Source organism: Indicator indicator, chromosome 28, assembly GCF_027791375.1.
Source record: "Indicator indicator isolate 239-I01 chromosome 28, UM_Iind_1.1, whole genome shotgun sequence".
NCBI classification, from domain to species: Eukaryota; Metazoa; Chordata; class Aves; order Piciformes; family Indicatoridae; genus Indicator; species Indicator indicator.
Genome location: NC_072037.1, coordinates 2,130,794 through 2,157,048, shown reverse-complemented (window position 1 = coordinate 2,157,048; position 26,255 = coordinate 2,130,794). Strand labels below are relative to the sequence as shown.

General features: G+C 53.3%; 1 protein-coding gene across 5 annotated transcripts in view; it reads right to left on the bottom strand.

Moving 5' to 3' along the window:
* Positions 1-1,302: 1,302 nt before the first annotated feature.
* The window catches only part of NSMF (NMDA receptor synaptonuclear signaling and neuronal migration factor), a 57,022-nt gene continuing 32,069 nt past the window's right edge, over positions 1,303-26,255 (bottom strand). The window contains exons 5-16 of one of the 5 annotated variants that reach the window (XM_054393401.1): positions 25,641-25,646; positions 25,048-25,116; positions 19,127-19,179; positions 17,102-17,191; positions 15,320-15,441; positions 13,381-13,464; positions 12,353-12,386; positions 11,028-11,098; positions 7,763-7,842; positions 6,129-6,231; positions 4,919-4,994; positions 1,303-1,400 (exon numbers count right to left, since the gene is read on the bottom strand). In XM_054393401.1, coding sequence (XP_054249376.1) covers positions 1,303-1,400; positions 4,919-4,994; positions 6,129-6,231; positions 7,763-7,842; positions 11,028-11,098; positions 12,353-12,386; positions 13,381-13,464; positions 15,320-15,441; positions 17,102-17,191; positions 19,127-19,179; positions 25,048-25,116; positions 25,641-25,646 — 886 coding nt within the window. The remainder of the gene's footprint in view (positions 1,401-4,918; positions 4,995-6,128; positions 6,232-7,762; positions 7,843-11,027; positions 11,099-12,352; positions 12,387-13,380; positions 13,465-15,319; positions 15,442-17,101; positions 17,192-19,126; positions 19,180-25,047; positions 25,117-25,640; positions 25,647-26,255) is intronic. The other 4 variants (XM_054393403.1, XM_054393405.1, XM_054393402.1 and 1 more) reach the window with 4 other exon arrangements.

Below are 26,255 nucleotides of genomic sequence, written 5' to 3'. Positions count from 1 at the left end.
AAAGAGGTGAGTTATGCACAGACAACAACTGGCAATCGAGTGAACGTGGGCAAGAGTCAACCTCCAAACCCTGTGCTGTGCTCCTCCAAACACCTCAGTGAACAGCCTCCAATGGAGGACTTCTGCTGGCTGTGCTGCTCCACACAGCAGAGCTCATCCCCTCCACACACAGACACACACAGCAGCACACCAGCATGAACGAGTTCATTCCCATGGCTATTAATTACCTAACTCATTAGTGTACCACAGCAGAACCTGGCAGAGAGGCTCCCTCCCAGCCAGGCCCTCCCCCTCTAACCTATAAAAGTAGTTCAGCAAAACTCAAGCCCCGTGTTGAAGTTTTGCAAAGCAGCAAAAGAGAAAGTAAGGAACAAAGTTGTGTCTAACTGGAGGAGAAACACACGCAGGGGGTGAGAGCAGGTAGAGGGTTAGTGCAACACAGCTACTCTGAAAGGAACCACCAAACCACTGCGAGGGATGCAGCAGACATGCAGGGCCTGCTAAGTTACCCTAACCCCATCTTTGCTGGTGATTAAATATGTCTACAGAAGATAGATTAACCAGGGGCTTGTTTGTTTCTTTGACTATATTTTCAAGCAGACCCCCAAAATACCTCATCTATTGGTTACTGGTGTGTTAGTTTTAACTAAGTAAAGAGTGGGAGGGATTTAACCACCCCCCTCCCCCCTCCTCCTCTCGCTATAAAAATTGCACTTATTTGCTATTGAACAAACCAGAAAGTTTTTAACATTTCGATTCCATACTCCAGGAGATATTCACAGGGAAACTGGAGCCTCTCGAGCTAAGCTTGCAGGAGTAGGTGTAGCAGTCCTTGCTCTCCAAGACCCCCCCAGCACAGAAGGTCCCCATCAGTGCAAACCCCCTGCTCGCTCTGCGCTCCGCTGGCTGCCTCGCAGCACGTGGGTGACTGCTCCTGGTGGGGTTTGGTTGTGTAAGAAAACCTGAGCTTCAAAAGTCTTTAAAAGGACCTGGAATCAAATCTGGCCCATTCTGACCCAAAACAGCTCAGTTCTGCAAGGATCTCCCATCCTGTCCTCCTTTCACACAGCTCCTCCTGAGACACCACGGCGCTGACCCGAGGCGAGTGAGGTGTCAAAGCCTCTCCCCTCCAGTCTCTCTTGACCCAGGAGGAGGCTTCCCTCCCGAGGGCTCCTCCTGCCCTCCCTTGAGCTTCCTCTAAGGCTTCCAAGGGCTCCCTGTGCCAATAAAAAAGTCTCTCTGCAATCAGCATGACTTCTTGGACACCGGTGATCAACTTCCTCTTGCAAAGTCTTCTGCAGCTCATAAAATGTCATCGTAATCCAAGAGCTTGGAGTGCTGGCGGGTCTTCCAGAGGCGGTAAAGGCGGAAGTCAAAGTAAGTCTCAATCATCTGCTTACCTGCAAGGGAAGTGAAGCAGAGGGGTCACACCCTGCAGGCAAGGGAGAGAGCTCAGAGGGATCACATCCCTGCAGACAAAGGAGAGGGATCTCAGAGGGATCACACCCTGCAGACAACTGAGAGATCTCAGAGGGATCACATCCTGCAGACAACTGAGAGATCTCAGAGGGATCACACCCTGCAGACAACTGAGAGATCTCAGAGGGATCACACCCTGCAGACAAAGGAGAGGGACCTCAGAGGGGTCACACCCCGCAGGCAAGGGAGAGATCTCAGAGGGGTCACATCCCACAGACAAAGGAGAGAGATCTCAGAGGGATCACACCCTGCAGACAACTGAGAGATATCTCAGAGGGATCACACCCTGCAGACAACTGAGAGATCTCAGAGGGATCACACCCTGCAGACAAAGGAGAGAGATCTCAGAGGGGTCACACCCTGCAGACAAAGGAGAGAGATCTCAGAGGGATCACACCCTGCAGACAAAGGAGAGAGATCTCAGAGGGATCACACCCTGCAGACAAAGGAGAGAGATCTCAGAGGGGTCACACCCTGCAGACAAAGGAGAGAGATCTCAGAGGGGTCACACCCTGCAGACAAAGGAGAGAGATCTCAGAGGGGTCACACCCTGCAGACAAAGGAGAGAGATCTCAGAGGGATCACACCCTGCAGACAACTGAGAGATCTCAGAGGGATCACACCCTACAGACAAGGCAGAGATCACAGGATCAGAGGATGTTAGGGGTTGGAAGGGACCCCCAGAGATCATCGAGTCCAACCCCCTGCCAGAGCAGGACCAGAGAATCCAGCACAGGTCACACAGGAACACATCCAGATGGGGCTTTGACGTCTCCATAGGAGACTCCACAACCTCTCTGGGAGCCTCTTCCAGTGCTCTGTGACCCTCACAGTGCAGAAGTTCCTCCTCATGTTGAGATGGAACCTCCTGTGCTGTGCCCAGAGGGGTTACACCCTGCAGACATGGGAGGGGGAGACTTCAGAGGCTGCAGCAGCCCCAACCCCAACTCTCCCACAGGCAGGGCCACAGGAGAACCTGTCCATGTGCTTCACTTTGAGAACAGGCATTCAGCAACTACCCAGAGCATGTGAAGGTGCCTGTGGGAATCAAACATCTCTTCAGATCTCCTCAAACCATGAAAAGTTCTTTAATAATCCCCTTGGCATGTTTTGTCCATGGGGGAGGGAACTGAGCACAAAATCTGTCTCCAGACTTTGACCTCTCTGCACTGGCTACAGAAGTTGGGGGGGTGGGGAAGGAGCTGTAGTATCAGATACCAGCTCCAACAGCCTGGCAGAGGGACTGCAGAAAAGTACAAATCAAGAATAAAGATTTGTGGGAAACAGTAAAAACAACTAACATGGAAAATTCAAAAATTTTTTTGGGGTGTAAAATTAACAGGGGTCCCTGTCCTGCAGAGCTCCCCCTGTCCCTGCAGAGCTCCCCCTGTCCCTGCAGAGCTCCCCCTGTCCCTGCAGAGCTCCCCCTGTCCCTGCAGAGCTGTGCCTTAGAATCATAGAATGGTTTTTTTTGAACCAGACCTTTAAGACCATTGGGTCCAATCCTTCTCTAACTCTGCCAAGGCTGGGGCTAACCCTTGGCCCTCAGCACCACATCTCTGCCTCTTTTAAAACCCTCCAGGGATGGGGATTCAACCAGCTCCCTGGGTGCCTGTGCCAGTGGTTGAGAACCCTTCATGAAGAAGTTTCTTCTAATGTCCAATCTAAACCTCCCCTGACGCAACTTGAGGCCATTTCCTCTTCTCCTCTCACTTGTTACTAGGGAGGAGAGTCCAACCCCCACCTGGCTCCATCCTCCCCTCAGGGAGCTGTAGAGAGCAATGAGGTCTCCCCTCAGCCTCCTCTTCTCCAGACTAAACCAACCCCTGTCCCCTCAGCTGCTCCTCCCCAGCCCTGTTCTCCAGACCCTTCTTTGGATCTCCTCCTGCACCTCAATCTCCTTCTTGGAATGAGGAGCCCAAAACTGAACCCATTGCTCAAGGTGTGGCCTCCCCAGTGCTGAGCACAGAGTGGCACAATCAGTGCCCTGGCCCTGCTGGCCACATTATTGCTGATCCAGGCCAAGGGATCTCTGACAGCTCAGAAGGCATCTCAACAGGACACAGCAGTGCAACCTCTGGCACCAGTCCCCCCCTGGCCCCTCTGATGAAGGTGGGTAAGGGGTCTGCTCAGGCAGCCAGAGGCTGGGCAGAGTGCAGGGGGCTGGCCCTGGAGGCAGGCAGTGCATCTGAAAGCACAAGGACAAAGCAGCTTGGCCTCTGGGACAGGCCTCAGCCAGGGATTTTCACTTTTGAGGCCTGGTGAAGATTAGTTTCAGATGACTTTGCCCAGGGTTAGAGAGGCTGTGCTGGAGGCATGTCCCATGATCCAGGGCACAGATGCAGATGCATTCTGCTGCTCAGCTTCCTGCTCACAGACAGAACCCCAGGTCTGGCCTGCCAAGCACACAGACACCCAGGAACTGCCCTGCAAGTGGCTTCTTGGCACACAGCTAGGAGCAGGTTCACTGTGGGACCTGTGCAAGCACTCTGAAGCTAGCTCCAGAGCTCAGCAGGACACACACAGAGAGCTCTGCAGAGCAGTGCCCAGCTCCTGCTCCCTCCTGGGACTGAGTGGGAGTTGAGAATCACCCAGGGGTGCTGCTGCCAGCTCTGAGCAGCTGAGGGAGTACCCAGAGTGTTTACAGCCCAGTGCTGCATGGCTTTATCTTCCAAGATAACAAAGTACCAAGGACTACAGCAAGGACAAAACAAGGGCAAATGCAGAACAAACTGCTTAAGGAACTGCACCCAGAACCACAGGGTGGTGGGGGTTGGAAGGGACCTCTGCAGATCATCAAACCCAACCCCCCTGCCAGAGCAGGATGACCTAGGGCAGGTCACACAGGAACACCTCCAGGCAGGCCTCGAACGTCTCCAGAGATGGAGACTCCAATGACATTTGCCAAAGAACAGGACAAAATTCTGTAACCCCTGGAAATATCTTGAGCTACAGGCAACAAAAAAACCCCAACCCAAACCCCAGGCAAAGCAGACTGAGATGCAGAATGGCTTTAATGGGCTCCAGCCCACTTGTTGATGGCACAACTCACTTGGTACCAGTGGCTGGAGTCCTGCAGAAGACACCTCTGCACATTTAGTCACAGAAAAGGGTCTGCTTCTGGGTGCATTTGTCCCATGGATTCCACATGCCCTAGTAACATGACACATCTCCTAAACTCATCCCACACAGCTGCCTACTGGTCAGGCTCCAGCTGGGGGAGTGCCCCACAGCTTCAGGCACAACCACCAGGACAGATGAAATGAGAACGTGGAGGAGCTGCAAGGGGAAATCCAGGTTCAGCACCTGAACTGCACAACCAAACTGAAGCCCATGGCAGCACTTAAGGGAGCTCAAAGCTGCTTTTTGAGGAGGATGGCCTCTGAAGGAGGCAGGGCAGCTGGGGAGTGGTGTGTCCTCTTACAGGAAATAAGCTTACCTTGAGCTGATAGTTCAAGTGGAGACTCAAAGGCAACCCTATAAGGATTCATTAAGTTTTTCAGATTCTGAAATAGCTGAAAAGAAAACAAATCCAGAGTTAGCAGCTGAGAACAAGGATGAATTCCAGGGCACCCCAAACTGCCCATCCTTGTTCCCTGCCTCTAGAAAATGTTTCACTCTTGTCACAGAATCACAGAATGTCAGGGGTTGGAAGTGACCTCCAGAGATCATCCAGCCCAACCCCCTGCCAGGGCAGGGTCACCCAGGGCAGGGCACACAGGAACACACCCAGGTGGGGCTTGAAAAATCTCCAGAGAGGAGACTCCACTACCTCTCTGGGCAGCCTGCTCCAGGCCTCCAGCACCCTCACAGTGACAAAGTTTCCCCTTCTGTTCCCATGGCTCCTCCTCAGCTCCAGCTTGCCCCCAGTGCCCCTTGTGCTGTCCTTGGACATCCCTGAGCAGAGCCTGGCTCCAGCCCTGCACATCTTTATCCCCAGCAATGAGGGCAGCCCTCAGGCTCCTCTGTTCCAAGCCCCAGCTCCCTCAGCCTGTCCCCACAGGAAGATGTTCCACTGCCTGCAGCAGCTTTGTGGCTCTGTGCTGGACTCTCTCAAGCAGTTCCCTGAGGTCCTTCTTGACCTGAGGGGCCCAGAACTGGACACAATATTCCAGATGTGGCCTCAGCAGGGCAGAGGAGAGAGGGAGGAGAACCTCTCTGACCTACTCACCACAGCCCTTCTAATCCAGCCCAGGATGCCCTTGGCCTTCTTGGCCACCAGAGCACATTGCTGGCTCATGGCCATCCTGTTGTCCACCAGGACCCCCAGGTCCTTTTCCACAGAGCTGCTCTCCAGCAGATCAGCCCCCAGCCTGTCCTGGTTGATGAGGCTGTTCTTTCCCAGATGCCAGACTGTTTTGTCCTTCAAAACATCTACCCCAGCAGTACACAGAAGAAGTGCTCTGAATGCCTGTTGTCCTCAGAGGCTTCAGTGTTTGCCCTGCCTGTCACTGGTCAGCCCTCCCTGCCCTCTGGGGCAGGCTCCATCCACAGTGGGGCTCCCCCATTCTCAGCCACTGATGGGCCAGGATGGCAGCCTCTTCCCACACAGCAGCAGCAGGTTCAGCCTTCACAGCCTGATTATTGCCTCCCTGGCCTCAGTGCCAGTCTGCAGGCATGCCCAGAGAGGTGCCCTGGGAAGCTCTTACCTTCTCCCCATTGGGGTTTCCAAGAACATAGCAGCCCATGATGTGAATGATATTTGGTTCAGGATTGACTTTACTCATCAGCCTGCTCAACCTCTTCCAGAAGCTGGAAGAAAGAGGAAAATAAGAGAATATACACCTGAAAAAAAGAACATTCTCCTGGTGTGCAGGAGTGTGTGTGCAGCCACTGCCCAGGAGGGGCTGGCAGCAGGAGGAACAAGCTGCTCAGGAGGAACCACTGGTGCTTAAACAAGGAAGAGCAGGGGCAGAGCAAGGGCCTGAGGAGCAGGTTCAAGTCATGTTCTAGAGATGGAGGAGCACAGTCCACCAGGAGTGCTTTCAGACTGAGTTTCATTAAGCACCCTCTTCTTGCAGCAGTCCCCCCCTCCCAGTTTCCTCTCTCCCATCTCTATGACCATTTGTCCCTCCAAAGAGCAGTGTGAGCAGGGCCCTGCTTCCTTCCCAGGGCATGACATCAGCAGAAGCCAGCTGCAGAGGATGTGCTTGTGCACAGCTAGACAGACAACACCAACCTGTGCCAGGGCTTGGTGCTGCCCACCACTCAGACCCAGTGTGACAGGCTGTGCCTAAGCCACCTGAGGTACCAGCACCTCCCTCTGCAGTGGGCTTCAGCAGTGGCTTCTGCTGAGCACCAGAGCCCAGCAGTTCCCCTGTGGGGTCTGCACCCAACTGCAGCCTAAGCTTTCCTCAGGCCTGCTTCCCAGGGACACACAAGCTGGATGGGGACATTCACTTCCAAGCATCCAGGTTTTCAGCTGTGTGCTCACAGCTTGCTGAGGGTCCCCACATTACCCAGCACAGCACAGCTGTGGCTGGGATGTGTTCAGGAGCAGGCACAGACACATGTGCTGCAGAAGGTTGTTGACAGTGCCAGAGCAGGAGAGCACCCAGCAGGTGTTGATTTTCATCCTCAGTTCTCCTGCCAGCAAAAAGCTGTGTGGCAGCAGGTTGGTGTGCATCCTCTCCCCCACAACACAGCACTGCCAGCCAAGTCAGCTGGAGCCAGCACCAGTGAGCAGGCAGCAAAACAGGCAGAGCTGAACTCTGCAACAAGCAGGATTGCCTCAGCAGCCCTGGTTGTCTGGCAGGCTGCTGAAATTCCTCCTCAGGAACCTGCTGGACTTTGAGCAGGCTCTGCAGAGGCAAATTCCATTTCCCTCTGCAATTAGGAGTTAACTGGAGACAGCTGAGGGGGGGGAGGGGAATGGTTTGGATTTCTGCCACCAGTTGCCTGCTCAGAAATGCTACCACAGCCACCTCTGAGGTGCAGGGGCATGTTCTGGTTTCTGGGCAGCAAGGCTTCTGTCAGCAGAGGAAATATACTTCCCCCCTTCTTCTGAGCCTCTCTGATGCAGACAGACATCAAGCAGCAGATAAAAGCAGAAATCTCCTGGTGACCTGTCCCAGGGCCACACCACCCCAGGGCTGAGCTCAGCTCTGTCTTGTTTGCAGCTCCCTGCAAAGGAGCTGAAAGTTGCTCTAGGTCCCCCCCTCAGCCTCCTCTTCCTCTGACCAAGCCACCTCAGCTCCTTCCACTTCTTCACCACCACATGCCACAAACAAGGAGCAAGCAGAAAAATGCTGCCAGAGCCCAGGGGACTGAGGCAGGCACTCACAGGATCAGATCTTCCTCCTTCTCCACTTTGGCAAAAGTGGCAACCTTGTTCTTTAACAAGTACAAGTGACCAGGACCTCCCTGCAAGAGACAGACAGACAGACAGCTGCAAACCACTCTGCACAGACCCTGAAGAAACAAACCCTGGATGTGGTCCTCCTCCTGCCCAGCCACACTGTGGTAGTTTTAGGCTATACCTTTAAAATTTTCCACAGCTCTTGAACAGAAAGTGGTAGAATGCAAACAAATCACCAGTGGGTGTAAAAGGGAAAATAAAGATGAGTTCTAAACAGTCCATTGGAGAGATAAGGGACTCCAGCTAGTGGTACCAAAACAATCTCTCTTCTCACCTCTTGGCTCTGGGAGATACTAACTTTGTGCTTCTGCTTGCCCTTGGCTGCATTGTTTTGGCTAAGTTCTAAGGTCCCTCTGCTCCTTTCTCTTGTCCCATTTTGTGTACAAGGGGGTAAGGGGGGATGGGGGCAGCAGGGTAGAAGCTCTTAGCTTCCCCTGGTCTTTGGCCAGGGGGGGTCCTTGTGCTGTTTATTAATTGTAAATATCTGTACAATATTGTAAATCATAGAATTGTTAGGGTTGGAAGGGACCTCAAGGATCAGACAGTTCCAACCCCCCTGCCATGCCCAGGGACACCTCACACTACAGCAGGTTGGCCAGAGCCTCATCCAGCCTGGCTGCAAACACCTCTGGGGATGAAACTTCCACCACCTCCCTGGACAACCTCTTCCAGTCTCTCACCTCCCTCATGGGGAAGAATTTCTTCCTAACATCCAATCTGAATCTCCCCATTTCTAGTTTTGCTCCATTCCCCCCAGTCCTATCACACCCTGACATCCTCAAAAGTCCCACCCCAGCTTTTTTGGAGCCCCCTTCTGATACTGGAAGGCCACAAGAAGGTCTCCTCAGAGCCTTCTCTTCTCCAGACTGCACAACCCCAACTCTCTCAGTCTGTCCTCATAGCAGAGCAGCTCCAGCCCTCTGCTCATCCTTGTGGCCCTTCTCTGGACACCTTCCAGCACCTCCAGATCCTTCCTGTAACAGAGGCTCCAGAACTGGACACAGAGCTCCAGGTGTGGTCTCAGCAGAGTGGAGCAGAGGGGGAGAATCCCCTCCCTGCCCTGCTGGCCACACTTCTCCTGCTGCAGCCCAGGCTCTGCTTGGCTCTCTGGGCTGCAAGTGCTCACTGCTGGCTCCTGTTGAGCTTCTCCTCCCCCAGCACCCCCAAGTCCCTCTCCTCAGGGCTGCTCTCCAGCCAGTCCCTGCCCAGCCTGTATTGGTGCTTGGGATTGCCCTGACCCAGCTGCAGGACCTTGCCCTTGGTCTTGTTGAACCTCCTGAGGTTGCCATGGGCTCACCTCTGCAGCCTGCCCAGGTCCCTCTGGCTGGATCCCTTCCCTGCACATATTCTTTGCATTCCAATGTAGATTGTAGCTGTGTTTGTAAATACAGCTTTGATCTGCTTCCAACCGAGCTGGTCTGGCAAAGTTAATGTTGGGAGGGCGAATGTCCAACCCACCACCCATACCCCGAAGCGCCACCAGGGGGCAGAGCAGGCACGCCAGGCACCGGCCACCCCCAGCAGACTCCGCGGGGCTGGCTCGGGAAATACTCCCCCACGGGGAGGGCACCGGCGGGGTTGTGGATTCTGCTGTGTTCCCTGTGCTGTGCCCACCTCGCTGCAGAACGGCGCGGCAACAGACAGGAATCTGCACTGTGGGTGGCTGGAGAGTAATAAGGAAGAAAAGAAAGCCTCTTTCTTTCCTTTGGGGATGCCAGGGGACTTGCCGTGGTAGACAGATGAATCAGAATGGTTTGGGTTGGAAAAGCCCTCCAAGATCATCCACTCCAACCCTCAACCCATCACCACCATGGCCACTAAAACATGGCCCCAGGTGCCATGGCCACAGGTTTCTGGAACACCTCCAGGGATGGGGACTCCACCACCTCCCTGGGCAGCCTCTGCCAATCCCTGACCACTCCTGCAGCAAAGAAATTTTGCCTCATCTCCAACCTAACTCTCCCCTGGCACATGTTCAGGCCATTCTTCTCATTTTGTCACCTGAGACTAGGGAGAAGGACCCAACCCCCACCTCACTTAACCTCCTTTCAGGGAGCTGTAGAGAGCAATGAGGTCTCCCCTCAGTCTCCTCCAGACTGAACACCCCCAGCTCCCTCAGCTGCTCCTCCCCAGCCCTGTTCTCCAGACCCTTCCTCAGCTTTGTTGCCCTTCTCAGGACCTGCTACAGCTTCTCAGTGTCCTTCTTGGAGGGAGGGTCCTAAAACTGATCCCAGTGCTGGAGGTGCAGTTCTGCATGAAGTGTTCCAATCCCTCACCACTCTTGCAGCAAAGACATTTTTCCTAATCTCCAACCTAACCTCCCCTGGCACAAGTTCAGGTTATTTCCTCTCATCCTACCACCTGCTACTAGGGAGAAGAGACCAAGCCCCACCTCACTCCAATCTCATTTCAGGGAGTTGAGGAGAGCAATTTGATGCTGGGCAAAGCAGGGATAAGCAGGCAAGAACTGCACTTTGGCAGCAGTAGGAGGCATAAAAAGATTGAGCATAACATCAGGAAAATGAAGTCAGAGTCTCCAGGTCAGCCCAGGTCAGGGTGCTGCAAACTGCAGTTCTGCAGCATGAGGCACGTGGGAGGGAGCTACGTTAGGTTACCTTCCTAACTTCTCATTTCAAGGTTCCTTGCACAGCTGCTGGCAAAGATTGAAGCTGACCACCCTAAGGAACAGGAGACTTAGGAAGGAAATCCCCAGTGAGCCCCAGATGGAGCAAGGCCTGACTCTGTCCCACCCACAGCTCAGCTCTGAGCTGTGCCAGCTGCCTGTCCACCACACAGCACTGGCACAGTGAAGCTGTCTGCAGACTGCAACCATCACAGCTCAGATGCTTGTTCCTTTCCCTGGAATCCTCCTTCTGAGGGCTGAGTTAATGCTGCTTAGCCTGGGGTTCCTTGAAAGCAGCTTGAGAGGCAGCCCAGCTCTAGGCTTGGCCACATTGACTCAGGTTTTACTTCTTGCTGTCACAGCAGCTTGAGGCTGCTCAGCGTCTGGGGGAGTGAGAAGTGAAAGCTGTACCCAAGGCAGTTATTTTAACAGGGAGCTGACTTTGCAATATTGGTTCCCCTCTGGGGAATTTTCCCTGGAAGGGGGGGGAAAAAAAAAAAAAAAAAAAAAAAAAAAAAAGGCAAATTTGTAACAAGCCACCCAAAGTGCTGAACAACTTTCACATACTTGGCAAAATATCAGCATCTTCCAGATTTTGCAGCCTTTCCGATAAATGTTAAGCTTCTTCTCTATTTCCTCTGCAAAAATAAAACCCAAAAAGAAAAAAAAAACACCATGTTGGAAAAGATGAGCCATAAAAGCAGTGAAAAAAAATCAACCTTCATGTCTTTTCCTTTAGTCCTGAACACAAGGAGGCTGAGCTGCAAGAGGTGCTCAGCACCTGCACTGCACTGAGCTCACAGGATCCCAGGATGTTAGGGGTTGGAAGGGACCTCAAGAGATCATGGAGTCCAACCCCCCTGCAGAGCAGGACCACAGCACAGGTCACACAGGAACACAGCCAGATGAGGCTAGGAAGTCTCCAGAGAAGGAGACTCCACAACCCCTCTGGGCAGCCTGCTCCAGTGCTCTGTGACCCTCACAGTGCAGAAGTTCCTCCTCGTGTTGAGGTGGAACCTCCTGTGCTGGAGTTTGTATCCACTGCCCCTTGTCCTATCACAGGGTACAGCTGAGCAGAGCCTGTCCCCTCCCTCTTCACCTCCAGCCCTCAGCTATTGATAGACATTGATCAGATCCCTCTCAGTCTTCTCTTCTCCAGACTGCACAGCCCCAGGGCTCTCAGCCTCTCCTCACAGGGCAGTGCTCCAGGCCCTTCAGCATCCTGGTAGTCCTTTGATTTCTCCTTGTGGACCACAGGAAATCCCAGTGGATCACAGGGCAGGGGAAGAACAGTGCAGCTCCAGGCACTGCTCTAGAGTGAGCAGAGCTCTGCAGCAGACCCAGCTGGCCTGACCCTCCTCACCTGCCAGGGTGCAGTGAGCAGGTATCTTTGCTGCCCTGTGCCTCAGCTTGGTGCTGAGAAGCTTCACCAGAAGCTTGGTGTTGAAAATGGGCTGCAGAAGCCAAGGTTTATGATTGCAGCTGAAGGACTGAGAGGTGTCACTGGGGTGATCAAACACCTTTGTGAGTGGAGCTGAGGCACAGGGCAGTGGGAGGACTTTCACAGAATCACAGAATGTTAGGGGCTGGAAGGGACCTCCAAAGCTCATCCAGTCCAACCCCCCTGCCAGAGCAGGGTCACCCAGAGCAGGTCACACAGGAACACATCCAGGCAGGTCTTGAATATCTCCAGAGAGGGAGATCCCACAACCCCCCTGAGCAGCATGTTCCAGTGTCTGTCACCCTCACAGTGAAAAAAAAGTTTCCTCATGTTCACATGGACCTTCCTATGGCTCAGCTCCCACCAGTGCCCCTTGTGCTGTCACTTGAACATATTGCTCAGCTCTGTTTGTAATGGGCAGGAGTTAGAAGAAGGAATACCACTCACATACCTAGGATGTCATCAAAGGTGGCATGTTCATGGTCCTGCAAATCAAGAGAGAGGAGATACCAAGATTCACTGCCACCACATCAGCTCCATGACCCTGTGATAGTCTCACACAATCCCATTCCCAGGCAACCAGATGCTTTAAGGGAACTGTTGGAGCAGCTGATGGCTTCTAGTCATATCACAGTAACTGCCACCCTAAAACATGTCTCAGCAAAGAAGCTGAAGACTGAATGGTCCACAAAGACCAAATCCATCCAGAGACTTGAAGATGAATCCTGCAGGCAAGCCCCAAGCACACACATCCATCAGATGTAGTCAGCATCAGTGCTGTGCTTGCCTCTTGGCCCATGTTTTGTAGCCAGCCTCTGGCTTTACAAGCATCCATCTGCCTCTTTGCAGCCAACCTCTGTCTTTAGACACGTCCAAGCTGGCTAACAAATGGCCACACTGCCAACACACCTGCCCCTGGTACATCACAGCCACCAGAACACCTCTCAAAGGAAGAGAGAGGCAGGAAAGCTATCCCCAGCAGCACTGCCTGCTGCACAGTGAGTTTTAGGGGCTGTCAGTCCCACCCTTCCCTTCCCAATGAAGTGAACATCAAGTGGTTAGGGAAAAGACAGCCAGCAGGGGGGACTCCTGCTCAGGCAGGACTCTAGTGAAGATGCAAGGTTCAAGTAAGGGCTGACAGGAGGCAATGCACCACTGAAGGAAAGGGTGATGGGGCTCCAAGGTCTGAACACAAGGAGGAGCCCTAAGCCTGGCAGCAGACAGCTCCATCTTCCCTTTTTCCATCTTCCCCTTATCACCTTTCCCTGTGGCAGTTCTGCCTGCAGGCTCACAGCCAACAGAGCAATTTTCACTCCCCTTCACTCTTCTACCTAGACCTGAACCCCTCACAAAGCTACCCCAGGCTCCACATCTGGATTCAGCAGACCCCCAGCCCTTCCCTGACAGCTTTTCCAAAGGAGTCCCCCAGTGTTCCAGGAGCACCACGGCAGGAAGCAGGGGGAGGGGCGATGTACTCACATAGAGAATGGGGATGATGGAGGGGTCGTCCCTGCGGATGATGGTTGGGACGTACTCTGCTTTGGGCACCTTGGAAGAAATGAGCTGGAAAGGGGAAAAAAAAAGGTGCAACATCATGAGGAGAAGTCAATAGAGTGTGGAGAGGAGCACCAAGGCCATGCCAACAGTGCTCTGATCAGTGTTACCCAAGCCAGCAGCCCTCCCCAGCCTATCTGCGCCCCTCTGGAAGGTTCTCCAAGCCTTTGGACCACTGCTGAGCACCCCCAGGCCTGCCAAGCATCCCCATGTGTCACTGTCTCCTCAAGCCCCAACATGGGAGCCTAAGAGGCAGGAGTGCCTCTGAGAGAACAGCTTATAAAGGGGAGACTGCAACAGTTTATAAAGGGGATACATCCTGCATGCAGGATGAAGCAGCTTGTTCACAGCTTCACAGGGCAGGATGTTAGGAAGGGACCTCTGGAGATCATTGAGTCCAACCCCCCTGCCAGAGCAGGACCAGAGAATCCAGCACAGGTCACACAGGAACACATCCAGATGGGTCTTGAAAGTCCCCAGAGAAGGAGACTCCACAACCTCTCTGGGCAGCCTGTTCCAGTGCTCTGTGACCTTCCCAGTGAAGAAGTTCCTCCTCATGTTGAGGTGGAACCTCCTGTGCTGGAGTTTCTATCCATTGCCCCTCATCCTGTCCCAGGGTGCAACTGAGCAGAGCCTGTGCATCACTGCAGGTTGCTGTATCCCAGTAGAGACCTGTTCTGTACAGCCATCCCCTGGGCCAGGGTCTGTGCTTCAGCCTGGGAAGGGACCCATGGGGGCATGGCTGCATGCCTGAAGAGGAACCAGCCATGGGATGGAATGGCATCAGGCACAGGCAGGATGCCAGGCAGATGCAGGTGGCTTGGCAGCTCTGGGTGAGGCTCCAGCTGGCTCCATCAGCATGAGAGCCCATGGGGATGGACCTGCCATCAGCACCAGCCACAGGGCTACAGCACTGGGGGCAGCTGGACTGCGCTGTGATTTCAGGCACCTCTGTTCATCACTGAGAGGAACAGGCAGTGGTGCTGGTGGGTTCCTAAGTGCAGCCTGGGTGCCAGCTTGAGCTGGCTGAGAAGCCCTCCCTCCTGGCAGGCAGCACATCACTGCTTTGGCCACACTGGAGCTCTTGTAGAGCTTCTGAAGAAGCTCAATATAAAGAGTCCAGGGATGGGCAGTCACCACCTGGGGAAACACACTGGAGGTGTCAAGGGCTGAACAAATGCAAGTGTTTGGTTCCCAGTGCCAGGGTCTCACCTGGTCACCCTGCCCTGAGGGTGCCTTAGGGCTGAGCCTGCCCAGCCAGCCTGGGAACACACATGAAAGCAGAACTGTCTCCATGGCCTGTGGCCAAGCCTCAGCAGGACCCAGCCAAACACAGCACTGCTGTGCTGGACTGGCAGTGCTGCACTCTGCCTGAGTGCCTGTGAATGTGGCTAAAGGAGAGATGAGACAGAACCTGGTCCTGCCTGCCCAACCCCAGAGAGCAGAGCAGGGGGGAGCATGGAGAAGCCTAGCACTGAGGAATGAGATCTCAAGGGATGACCTACAGCTCCACAGCAAAGCAGGCAAGTAATGACAGCAGGGAGTGACTGCTGGGACTGGGGACTCAGGTCTCTCTGGTTGGGGTTATCCAGACTCAGGCTAACTGAATTCAGTGTGGGTGACAGCCCTGATCTGATCTGGGGTTGGACTGAGGGTCCTTCCACTTCTAGTTTTCTTTCAATACATTATCCCCAGATGCTGGACACCCTGCCCTGGCCTGGCTGATCTCTGAGGACCCTCAGACACACCTGAAGAGATGCCCATACAAAGACTTGCCTCTTCCCACAAAGAGCCTAAGCACAGCAGCTCTGAAAGGACAGACAGAGCCTGAGCAGGCCCAGGCAGGTGAGTTGGAAAGTCTCACCATTATTTTTGGTGGAATAAAGTCTTCTCCATCACATGCCATGGCTTCAAGTTCCTTTTCTGCTTCCCAGTTCAAGTCGAAGTCGCCGTCCAAAGTGCCGCAGGAATCCTGAAGGTCATGGCCTGCCAGAACACAGCCTGCATTACAAGGGCACAGCAGTCTGCCTTCCCCATGCCATCCTGCCTGGCAGCCACCTGGCAAGAGGCACCACCTGGCAAGAGGCACCACCAGACACGAGACTCCTGCCCTCCTTTCTTCCACAGAGCGACAGACATCAGCGGTTGGGGCTGGCATGTCCAACCAGACAAACACACAACAATGAGCAGACACAGAGCTGTGTGCCACAGACCCACTCACAGCCACCACCTGCAGCTCTCTGCACCACCACAGAACCACCACAGCCACCCTCTCGCTTCAGAGATGGAGGAGGAGACAGGACGCAGACAGACTCTCTACACTTCAACACTGCCAAGCTGATGAGCAAAAGTCCAAAGACTTCCAAGGTGGTCTCCTTGTAACAATGACTGCTCTGACTATGTCTTCTGAGTGACTATAAAGAACTTCTGCCTTGTTGCTCAGACTGATCCCAGACGTCCCAGAGTGTGAGGACAGCCGCAGCAGACACAGGAGTAGTGCAACAGTGTACTTGGATTTGGTCTCCAAATTGGCCTTACCTGTTGGCCTTCAATGCCTCCTGGGGAAAAAAACATCTGGAAGGAATATAATTGACCATTAAAGGTTAAAAATAGAGATGGTGCCCTGAAGCCAGGGACTGAGGAGAGAGAACCCAGATGCCTCTACTTGTGCCTTTTGGGATGTCCAAGTGCCAGTGGGCAGTGCCTGCAGCCTGTCTGAACCACGTCTTTGCCATTTGCCTCCGAGTTGGCTGAGGGAGAGGGGAGGACTCGGACTGCAGAGGAACAATCGGGTCATGTTTTGAACGTGGCCTCTCACACAGCTCCCCTGCAGCCTGCTGCTGTGTCTCCTACAGCTAGGAGGGCTGCATCTCGTGCTTACCTGGTGGGTCAGCTCCTTCCTTTCCTCAGTGACATTCACCTACAATACAACCCACCTCAACGTGGGCAAACTCATCCACCGAGTCCCCTGCCTACAGGACTTCAATAAAATCTGGGTAAGAAGCTGTGCCCTTTATAAAGAGACAGTGGCAAGATGCTGGCGTTTCCTCCTGTAAATGAACACAGCAGCATCTCAGTCCCCTCAAGCAGAACATTGCAGCATTACTGGGGATTACCAGAGGGATTCCTGGCAGCCCAAACGAAGATCAGGTTGCCCCCAAGCTATCACCTGTGCAGCCAGCACGGCCAGGAAATCAAAGCTACGTCTCGTGGAGCGCTGCAGCTGTGCTCTGGAGCTGTTCTAGCCTAGGAAAGAGCTCAGAAGGGGCTTCTGCATGGGAAGCCAGGCAGGTCAGTCCCACCATGGTGAGTGTAGCCTTGGACTGGTGTGCTTCCAGGTAGGTTGTTTTGGTCCCAAGTGGATAAAGGATGATGGGAAGAGAGGGCTGTAAGAGAGCTGCACCACTGGGTATCCTTTGGGAACTGCACAGTAACAGGAGGTTAGAGGAGTTGTGCTCTACAGAGAAAGGTACAGACAGATGGACAGGAGCATATACCCAGGGTGCTACTGCCTCAGGTCTCACAAAGCTAAAAGGATCACAGATGGGACAAAAGGGCACAGAGGAGCTACTCCAGTGGGACTCCAGGCAACCCCTCAGCTGGAGGGTTTGGCCACAGGAGGAAGCTGAAAGGACTCAGAACTCACTTTCTCGAGAGTCATGGAAGGAATCGGCTTTGATGGGAGTCGGGTCACTCCAGGACCTGCTGAAGCTCCTCTCACGCCGTTCGGCAAATGCTAGGACAGAACCAAAGCACCACATTAACAGACTCCAGGACCACCTCTGCTGCTGCCAGCAAAACAAAACAGGCAGTAGCCACACATCACAGACTCCCCTGGGCTCCTTCTTCTGCTTGCCAAACGTGAGTCCTCTCCACACAACAAACAAGGGTCTCTCTCTCTCCCTCTCTTCTAGACAGCAGGAATCAAAGTGGTCACTTTCTGAGCAGGACCATTAAGGGGCACTTGGTGGTCTCTCCTTTGCACATAGCTCAAACCTCAATTTAATCCAGGGTACTCCAGTGACCCAGTGTAGATGCTCTGACTCAAAGGTCTCACAGGAAGGTGGACTCAACAGCTAATGACACACAGATGACCAGAAGAAGGCAATAGTTCTCCAGCCAGGAAAGGAGCTTCACATTCTACAGACATCCCAATCACAGCTGGACCAAACAGTGTAGGGGCTCTGGAAAGCTCAAGCATTCCAAACTGTGTTGTAAAAGAGGAAATCCTTCAGTTTTTCCTTGCCTGCACGCTTGTGAGCACTTCCCCTCAGCATTTCTTTCCCCAGGCTGCATCAGTTTGTATCAGCAATTCCCAAGCTGAATTCAGGGAGCTTGGCCCAGCTGGCTGCACCACAGGCAAATTCCTGGGAACTGCCAACCACCATCTCTGACTTGGCAAGCCCTGGGAGAGCCACTACTCCTAGATTAACAGCCACTAGTACCTATTTCTGGCAGGAGGCAGAGCAGGTTTGCTGCAGTGTGTCTGGTGACAGCAGCTCACGTCAGCAGCACAGCAGTTCACTGCAGATCTGCTTTGCAAAAGCTGAGAAGCAACCTGTCCTCTGCTGCTGTGTGTCCAAGTGTGGGTGTCCAGGGAGACAAATCACACAGGAAGCTCTTCAGGTGATCTCCATCCTCAGCTTTCATTTCAAACCAGGCCTTTAGCTCTTGTGCAGAGGAAGAAAGATTTGAAAACATGACCCGAGAGTTTCCAAGGCAGAGAGGCATGGCTGAGCTTGCAGACAGCTCTAGGGGAGGTGAGCCTTGCTCAGCTCAGGCAGTGCTAATTCAGATTCCAGTGAAGACACTTTCAAGGGTAAGGCTCTTTGCTGTTCACTTCCCACAGCCCATGAGGAAGGAGAAGGAAGAATGCAAATCCAACTCAGCCACGCTTTGCTGTGGGCGGTCTGTACATGATGCATGGCCAGAGGGTGGGAAGAACAAGCTGCTTCCTCTTCTGGAGCAATCCTCAGCTCTTGGGAGCCAGTTACACCCTCCACAGTGAAAAGGGAGCTGCCCCAGCCAAGGGATGGAGGAGAGTTGCTTTCTTCAGGAAAAGGGAGCTGCTGTTTCCCACACCCAAGAGGTGATTTCTTCCCCAGTGAGGCACAATGCTCCTTCATTTCCCCCTTGCACCAGTCTCTTCCCTGTTCCTCTTCCTTCTGCCTTCCCCCATCCTCTTAGCTCCCACCAGGTAACTGTCCCCAGGTCCTGCTGTGGAGATGGCAGTGGGATAGAAGAGGAGGAAAGAGAAAGCCACCAATCCACTTGGTACCCGGTCCACAGCTTCTGTGAGAGCCAGGCAGCCCTCACCAGCTCTGCTGAGCTCTCAGCTCTGGTTCTTCTCACCAGCTGGTGATCACCAAAACCACATGGAATGAGGATGCTGCAGCTCTCCTTCCACTCCTTGCATTGCAGCCACAGAGATCTCTCACAGCCAGGGCAGAGGTCCTCAGAAACAGCTTACAGGCTGCTGGCAGATATCCATGGGTCGTGGAGGCTTGCAACAACCTGGCTGCTTTCTCACAGCGTAAAATGGCACCAGCAGGTCAAATCCTTTCTCTGTCCCAGTGCTAGGTCCTTTCTACCCACACCTGCACACAAGGTTAGGTTCCCCATGTCCCACTGGCACAAACCTCACAGCCACATCCTACAGGTTCTCACTTACTTTGTGCTTTAACCCTTCGGCTCCCCACCATGCGGAGGTGCTTCCGAAAATTCCTGAAAGAAAGGCCAGACACAACCTCTGAGAAGAGTGACACACAGCAACACCTGGGGCCAGCAGGACTGGACAAACAGAGGAAACAAAAAATGGAAGTGGGAAGACAGCAGCATTCAAAAGCTGGAGAGCAGTTTGCCAGCCTGCCCCTACTCACTGCTGGGGACAGTTAGGTTTGTCCAGTGCAGGGCTGTCTGCTCTGAGCTCCCTGGGCTGGTGGAACAAGGCAAGTGAGGTCCTGCAGGGCAGCCCCCTTCTCATGGCCTGCCCTCACTTCCCTACAGCCAAGGCACACCTGTGCTGTAACTTTGCCAAAGACATGGCCATTGGCTCCCTCTTCTCCTGGTGAAGAGCAGTACCTGCTCCCCTCCCTCCCCAGCTCTGCCCTGCCAGGCTCAGGCACACACCATGCTCATGGCTGTGCTCCATGTTCCCAGCAGCTCCTACAATCCCACCTGTGCTCTTAGCAACCATGCAGCCCATACTAATCTTCAGGGCAAAGAGCTGGAAAGACTGAACCATCATCTTCTTCAGAGATTAGTATTCAGCAAGGCTGTCTCCTCATGGGTTTGCTCCCTGCTAACGCTGCCCAGCCACATCCTTCCCTGCCTGGGCTTCAGGCAGACTTCAGTGGGGCAGTGCAGTACACAGCTCCAGGGGAGAGTCCACCAGAGGGTAAGCCTTGGGGAGCAGCTACACCTCCCAGCCTCTGTCAAAGGGACTGTCCTGGCCACTCCAGAGGGACCTGGGCAAAGGGACTCTGGTCCAGCTCCTCCCAGTGCAAGGGACATGTTGCCCTTAACTTCTCATCACTCAACTAGACAGGAACCAAACAGGACAGGAGCCAAACAGGACACCAGAAGAGACATGAGAAAGAAGCAGCATGTGGACTGTTAGGAAAAGTGTCACCTCTTTGTGACCCCACTTAGTGAGAGTGACTTCACCCTGCAGTGCAGCCCCCACAGCCCTGCTAGGATGGCAGTGAGCCCCTGTACCCGGAGCCTGCAGGGGATGTGGGAGCCTTCCTGATTCCCTCTGTCCCACCAACACACACTGAGACACCAAGCAACAGAGCCCACTGCTGGTGATGTGACAGAGTTGTCTGGCTCACAGACAGGTTAGTGGGATGAGCAAGGACATGTGACAACACCATGCAGATGCTTTAGCAGCTTCACTGGGCTAGGACACACTTTCAGCACCAACATGATGCTGTTCAGAACAAAAAGTCAGCAACACCTGGTCCTGCACAGAGATCAGCACAGACACAACCCTTCAGCCATGCCACCCTCTGCACTGTGCCCCACTTTGGTGCTGGGTTTCATGTTGTCATTGGGATCCCCATCAGCAGCTGGGCAGTGAAGCTGGAGCAACATAACTCCATGACAAATTTCCATCTGCACTTGGGCTCTGAGTGGTATTTTACAAAGATTTCTTTTGGCTCCAGCTGGGTAGGTGAAGATTCACAGCTGTGGGGTGGACAACTTCCCCTTTTAGAGAAGTACCTAAAGCAGCTCACCACCACACACTGGACTGGCCCCGTGTCCAAAGCCCTCTGGGGTGTGTGGTGACTGAATGTGGCCTCTCTTAGTGTGCATTAGATTCAAAGCCAAATTAATCCAAGATTTTAAGGGACCAAGGGTTGCTCTTTACACAGAGAGGTCGTGGATACCAGGTTGTAACTCATCAGCATGAGAATCTTTGTGATCTTCGTGTCACAATGGACCACACCAGACACCCAGAGTGAGATCACAGCAGACACTGAGCACCAATGTTGACTGCCAAGGCCACTGCTGCATCCTTAGGGCTTTTGGCATTTTGGAGCAAAATCTATTTTCCTGTTTAATGCTCAGTTGTCCTCTCTGCCTGGGAGCTTCTGCAGATGCTGGGGAAAGGAAGGTAAAGCAGAAGAGTGTTGCTCCCAGCTGCATGGACAGCTTGCTCTCTCCCATGAGTGCAGGCTGAGGGCAGCTGCTAGGCACATCTGCTAGAGACTGCTGAGAGCAGCTCCAGGGAGAATCCAGCTGTTCTAGGTTAACCAGCACACAAAATGCTCAGAGAATGGCACCAAGGCCTTGTCTGCCTCTTCATCTCTTCTAGAGAAAAAAAAAAGCACTTTGGAAAGGAGGTACAGGCCTGGGACTGCCTCTTAATGTGGGCACCCTGTGCTCATCTAGACCCTTCGAGGACTTTTGCAGCTGTGTTCATCCTCAGGCCCCTCTGTGCATGCATGAAAAGACTGGCTCAGCAATCTGGGGCTACACAAACCTGCCCAGGCTTCCTGCCCAGCTCCTGCAACTGCACCCAGAAAAGTACTGTTAGTTGATCACTATCTGAAATTCTTCACCCATCAAAATTCATCAAGCATCCCTCAAGTTGCAGTGACAAAAATCTCCTGATCATTCCCTTTCCTGAGCACTCCCTCCTCCTGACAGGCTCCAGCTTGCTCCATGCTCTGCACCACCCTGTGCCACCTCCACAGCAGCCAGCCCAGTCAAAGGGTCTCCAAGACTCAGCAGCCTCACTCCACACACTCCAGAGGCCATTTGGTCTCTGCAGAGAAGTCTCTTCACCACCCAGCCAAGGTCAGCCACTGACCTTGAACTACTAACACAACAGTGCCCTGCAGAGCTCCTGAGGGCACCACACACCTCCTCGTCCTCAGCTCCTCCTTGCAGCAGTCATAGAATCACAGAATTGTCAGGGTTGGAAGGGACTTCAAGGATCATCTAGCTCCAACCCCCCTGCCATGGCCAGGGACACCTCACAAGGTTCAGCAAACCTCTTGCTCTCAAGGCAATGCCCACACCAGCCTCCCTGGGCACCAGACACAGATGGCCAAGCACTGAAGAGGCTCAACTCCCAAAACACCCAAGGCCATGAACAACAAGCACCCAAAACTGGGAGGGCTGAGGTCCTCCTTACTGCCTGGACAAGAGAGCTGAACACTGAACTGCCAGCAACCCTTACACCTGGCCACGTCTGCTTGCATGGCACAGCCAAACACCCATCCCTGCCAGGTTTGCTTGCATGGCACAGCCAAACACCCACCACTGCCAGGTCTGCTTGCATGGCACAGCCAAACACCCATCCCTGCCAGGTCTGCTTGCATGGCACAGCCAAACACCCATCCCTGCCAGGTCTGCTTGCATGGCACAGCCAAACACCCACCAGTGCCAGGTCTGCTTGCATGGCACAGCCAAACACCCATCCCTGCCAGGTCTGCTTGCATGGCACAGCCAAACACCCAGCCCTGCCAGGTCTGCTTGCATGGCACAGCCAAACACCCATCCCTGCCAGGTCTGCTTGCATGGCACAGCCAACACCCACCAGTGCCAGGTCTGCTTGCATGGCACAGCCAAACACCCATCCCTGCCAGGTCTGCTTGCATGGCACAGCCAAACACCCATCCCTGCCAGGTCTGCTTGCATGGCACAGCCAAACACCCATCCCTGCCAGGTCTGCTTGCATGGCACAGCCAAACACCCACCACTGCCAGGTCTGCTTGCATGGCACAGCCAAACACCCATCCCTGCCAGGTCTGCTTGCATGGCACAACCAAACACCCATCCCTGCTGTCCTGGCTCCTCTTTTGTCACAAGATGATTGCAGATGGGCTCCCTCTGTACCATCCTGCCTAGACCTTCAGTGTCCACAGGAGGTGAAGAGCCTTGCAGCCACTCCAGGCCATTCTCTATCCTGACAACACAGCATCACCAAGGTCAGAACTCCTGCTCCTGGACTCACAGGCCTCATGATGAAACCATTTTCTACCAAAGACTTTCCACTGCCTCACACATTCTGACAAATCTCTTTCTTTTTAAAGATACACTGTCTGTTTATTTATAGTAACTTGAGTTTGGAATCTTCTTTCTCTTCATTAGTGATGAAAAAAAAATCCTCTTAAGTTGCTAAAAAAAAAAAAACCAACCCAAACCAAAAACAGTTTCCTGGCAATTTCCCAGTTAGGAAAACCTGATTTATTTTTTTCTCTCCCCACTTTGTTTTTGCACAGTGCTGAAGTGATGGTGGCAGCTTTTAACCAATGCCACAGATGCTGTGTTACCCTTCTGAGCAGGCTGCCAAAATACACCAGCCCTGATCCACTAAAAAACCCTCAAATACACAGTGGCTACCTGATGAAGCCAGCAGAGGGAAACCAGGGCTCTTCTGGTAGGCAGGCTCTGCAGAAGGACTTGGAGAGATTGGATCCATGGCCAATGTTCCCAGGAGGAGCTGCCACAAGGCCAAGTGCCAGGTCCTGCACTTGGGGCACAACAACCCCAAGCAGTGCTGCAGGCTTGGGGCAGTGTGGCTGGAAAGCTGCTGGCAGAAAGGGACCTGGGGGTGCTGATGGACAAGCAGCTGGATGGGAGTCAGCAGTGCCCAGGTGGCCAAGAAAGCCAAAGGCATCCTGTCTGGGATCAGCAATGCTGTGTCCAGCAGGAGCAGGGAGGGGATTGTCCCCTGGGACTCAGCTCTGGGGAGGCCACACCTGGAGTATTGTGTCCAGTTTTGGGCTCCTCAATCCAAGAGAGAGGTGGAGGTGCTGGAGCCAGGGCAGAGGAGGGCAAGGAAGCTGGGAAGGGCCTGGAGAAGAAATCTGATGAAGAGCAACTGAAGGAGCTGGGGATGGTTAGGGTGAAACAGAGGAGGCTGAGGGGAGACCTCCTGGCTCTCTACAACTACCTGAAAGGAGGTTGTGGAGAGGCTGCTGCTGGTCTCTTCTCACAGGTAATTGGTGATAGAACAAGAGGGAATGGCCTCAAGCTGTGACTGGGGAGGTTTTGACAGGACAGTAGGAAACATTTTTTTCCCAGCAAGAGTGGTCAGGGACTGGAATGTGCTGCCCAGGGAGGTGGTGGAGTCCCCAAGCCTGGATGTGTTTTTAAAGGTGGTTTGGATGTGCTTGGGGCTCTGGTTTAGGGGTGAACCTTGTAGACTAGAGTTCTGGGTTGGACTTGGTGATCCTGAGGGTCTCTTCCAACCCGAAACTCTGTGTGGGTGATTCTGTGTGAAATACTCAGACAAGGAGTCAGCCCCATTCCCTTTTTGTTCCTTTCTGTTCTTTTTAAAATAAAGAAATAAATAATAATTTAAGAAGTATTTAAGAACTAGACTTCTAGTCACTAGAAATGTTTATTCTGCCTAGGTCTCAGATCCTTGAGGTTCATTTGCAGATGTCCTCAAACAAACTGGGGTTGTTCAGCCTGGAGAAGAGAAGGCTCCAGGGAGACCTTCTGGTGGCCTTGCAGTGCTTAAAGGGGTTGAACAGAAAGCTGGGGACAGACTTTTTCTCAGGGCCTGTTTTGACAGGCTAAGGGGTGATGGTTTGAAACTAAAAGAGGGAGATTCAGACTGGAGAGAAGGAAGAAATTTTTGACACTGAGAGTGGTGAGACCTTGGTCCAGAGGTGGGAGATGCCCCATCCCTGGAACCATCCCAGGTGAAGTTATCTGGGGCTCTAAGCAACCCGCTCTAGTTGCAGGTGTCCCTGCTGACTGCAGGGGGTTGGACTGGATGACCTTGAAAAGTCCTTTCCAACCCAGACTATTCTATGATTCTACAAAATGCAACCATCTTTTAATTTTTTTTTACACATCTGACACATTTTGTGCCTGAGCCACAGCTTCTATGGATCACATTGGGAAGCTCAGAAGACAGTGTTCCTTTAAGAAGGCAGAGATCAGCTACCCTGAGCACTGCAGCATCACTCACCTCCACGTTTCCAACACAGCCACTGCTCATGTCCCTAGGAACAGCAACACAGACAGGGACAGCCACGTTCAGCGCCATCCAAGGTCACTACTGACACCCAAAGGGCCCATGCAACATCAGGCAAGGTCACAGCCATGGCAGAACAGGGGCCCTACCTCTGGATAAGAGCTGCAGAATCATTCTCTCGTTTCCGTCTCTTCCTCTCTGCGTAGCCCCTGAACGCCCTGGGAAACCATTTCAAGCCATTAACCAACTACACAGCTTTGAACTGGAGAGGACACCAAACACAGACAGGAAAACTCTCACCAGACACAACAGAGAGAGGTTAGGTTGGCCAAGGAAGAGAGGCAGCCCTTGCAGGACTGCGTGGGAGTCAGAGGCCAGGCAGAAGAGTCACCAAACCAAAGGTCCTCACTCGCTATGGCTGGAAGAGTTGTTCCTAAAGCAAGTGGCCCAAAGAATGGAGGCAAGCAGCCATCCTCCCTGCTGCAGAGGAATGGACCTAGGAGCCTGCAGACAAAACCTCAGCACAGCAGGCTCAAGAGGGACAGAGGCAGGCTGGCAACTGTAGCCTCCCCTCAGGGTGATCCAGGCAGACCTAGGAGCTGTAGCCATCTAACTTCTCTTGCCAGCTGACAAACTGTCCTAGCACAGGGAAAGCACAAGTGGATATGATGGACAGGAGAGTTTACCTAGGACACCAGCAGACACGAAATCAAGAATAAATCCAAAAGAAGAGGATACTTACGAGATGCTAGAGATTCCAGGAGGTGCAAGGAAAGGGAAGAGAAGAGGAACTCATTAGTGCTCAGCCCCAGCGTCCTGAGGGGATTCTCCCTCCAGCAGGAATATTTCTTGTTAGGTAGAAGGAAATTGCTTTTTAAATTAAACAGTTCTCAGAGGTGAGACTCTTAACCTGATGGAGCTAAGTCCTCCCTGGGGCAGTGTTGGCATGTGGCTTGGATGCAAAGGAAGCTCCACGCAGCCCCTGAGAACGTGCAGGTATACAACCGACAGCTGAACGTGGCCCATGGGGCTACCACAGGAGCTTGGCATCAGGGAGACCTTCTCCCACACTAACAAAGATCTGTGAAGTCAGCTCATGCTCTCTGGTCTATGAAGGAGCCAAGCCTTGGTTCCTTGGTGGACAGGGGCACCTGGAGGAGTTACCTCGACCAGCTCAGGGAGTTGCCTTCAACTTCTAGAGGTCAGCACAGAATCTCCAGAAATGGTAACCAAGGAGCTACATTAAATTCTGGAGCTGTGCTCCTCAAGGCTCTCCTTAGGGCACCCATCACTCCCCAAAGCAACCTCACAGGTTGGGAGCACAGGAGGCAGCACAGAACCTCCAGAAATGGTAACC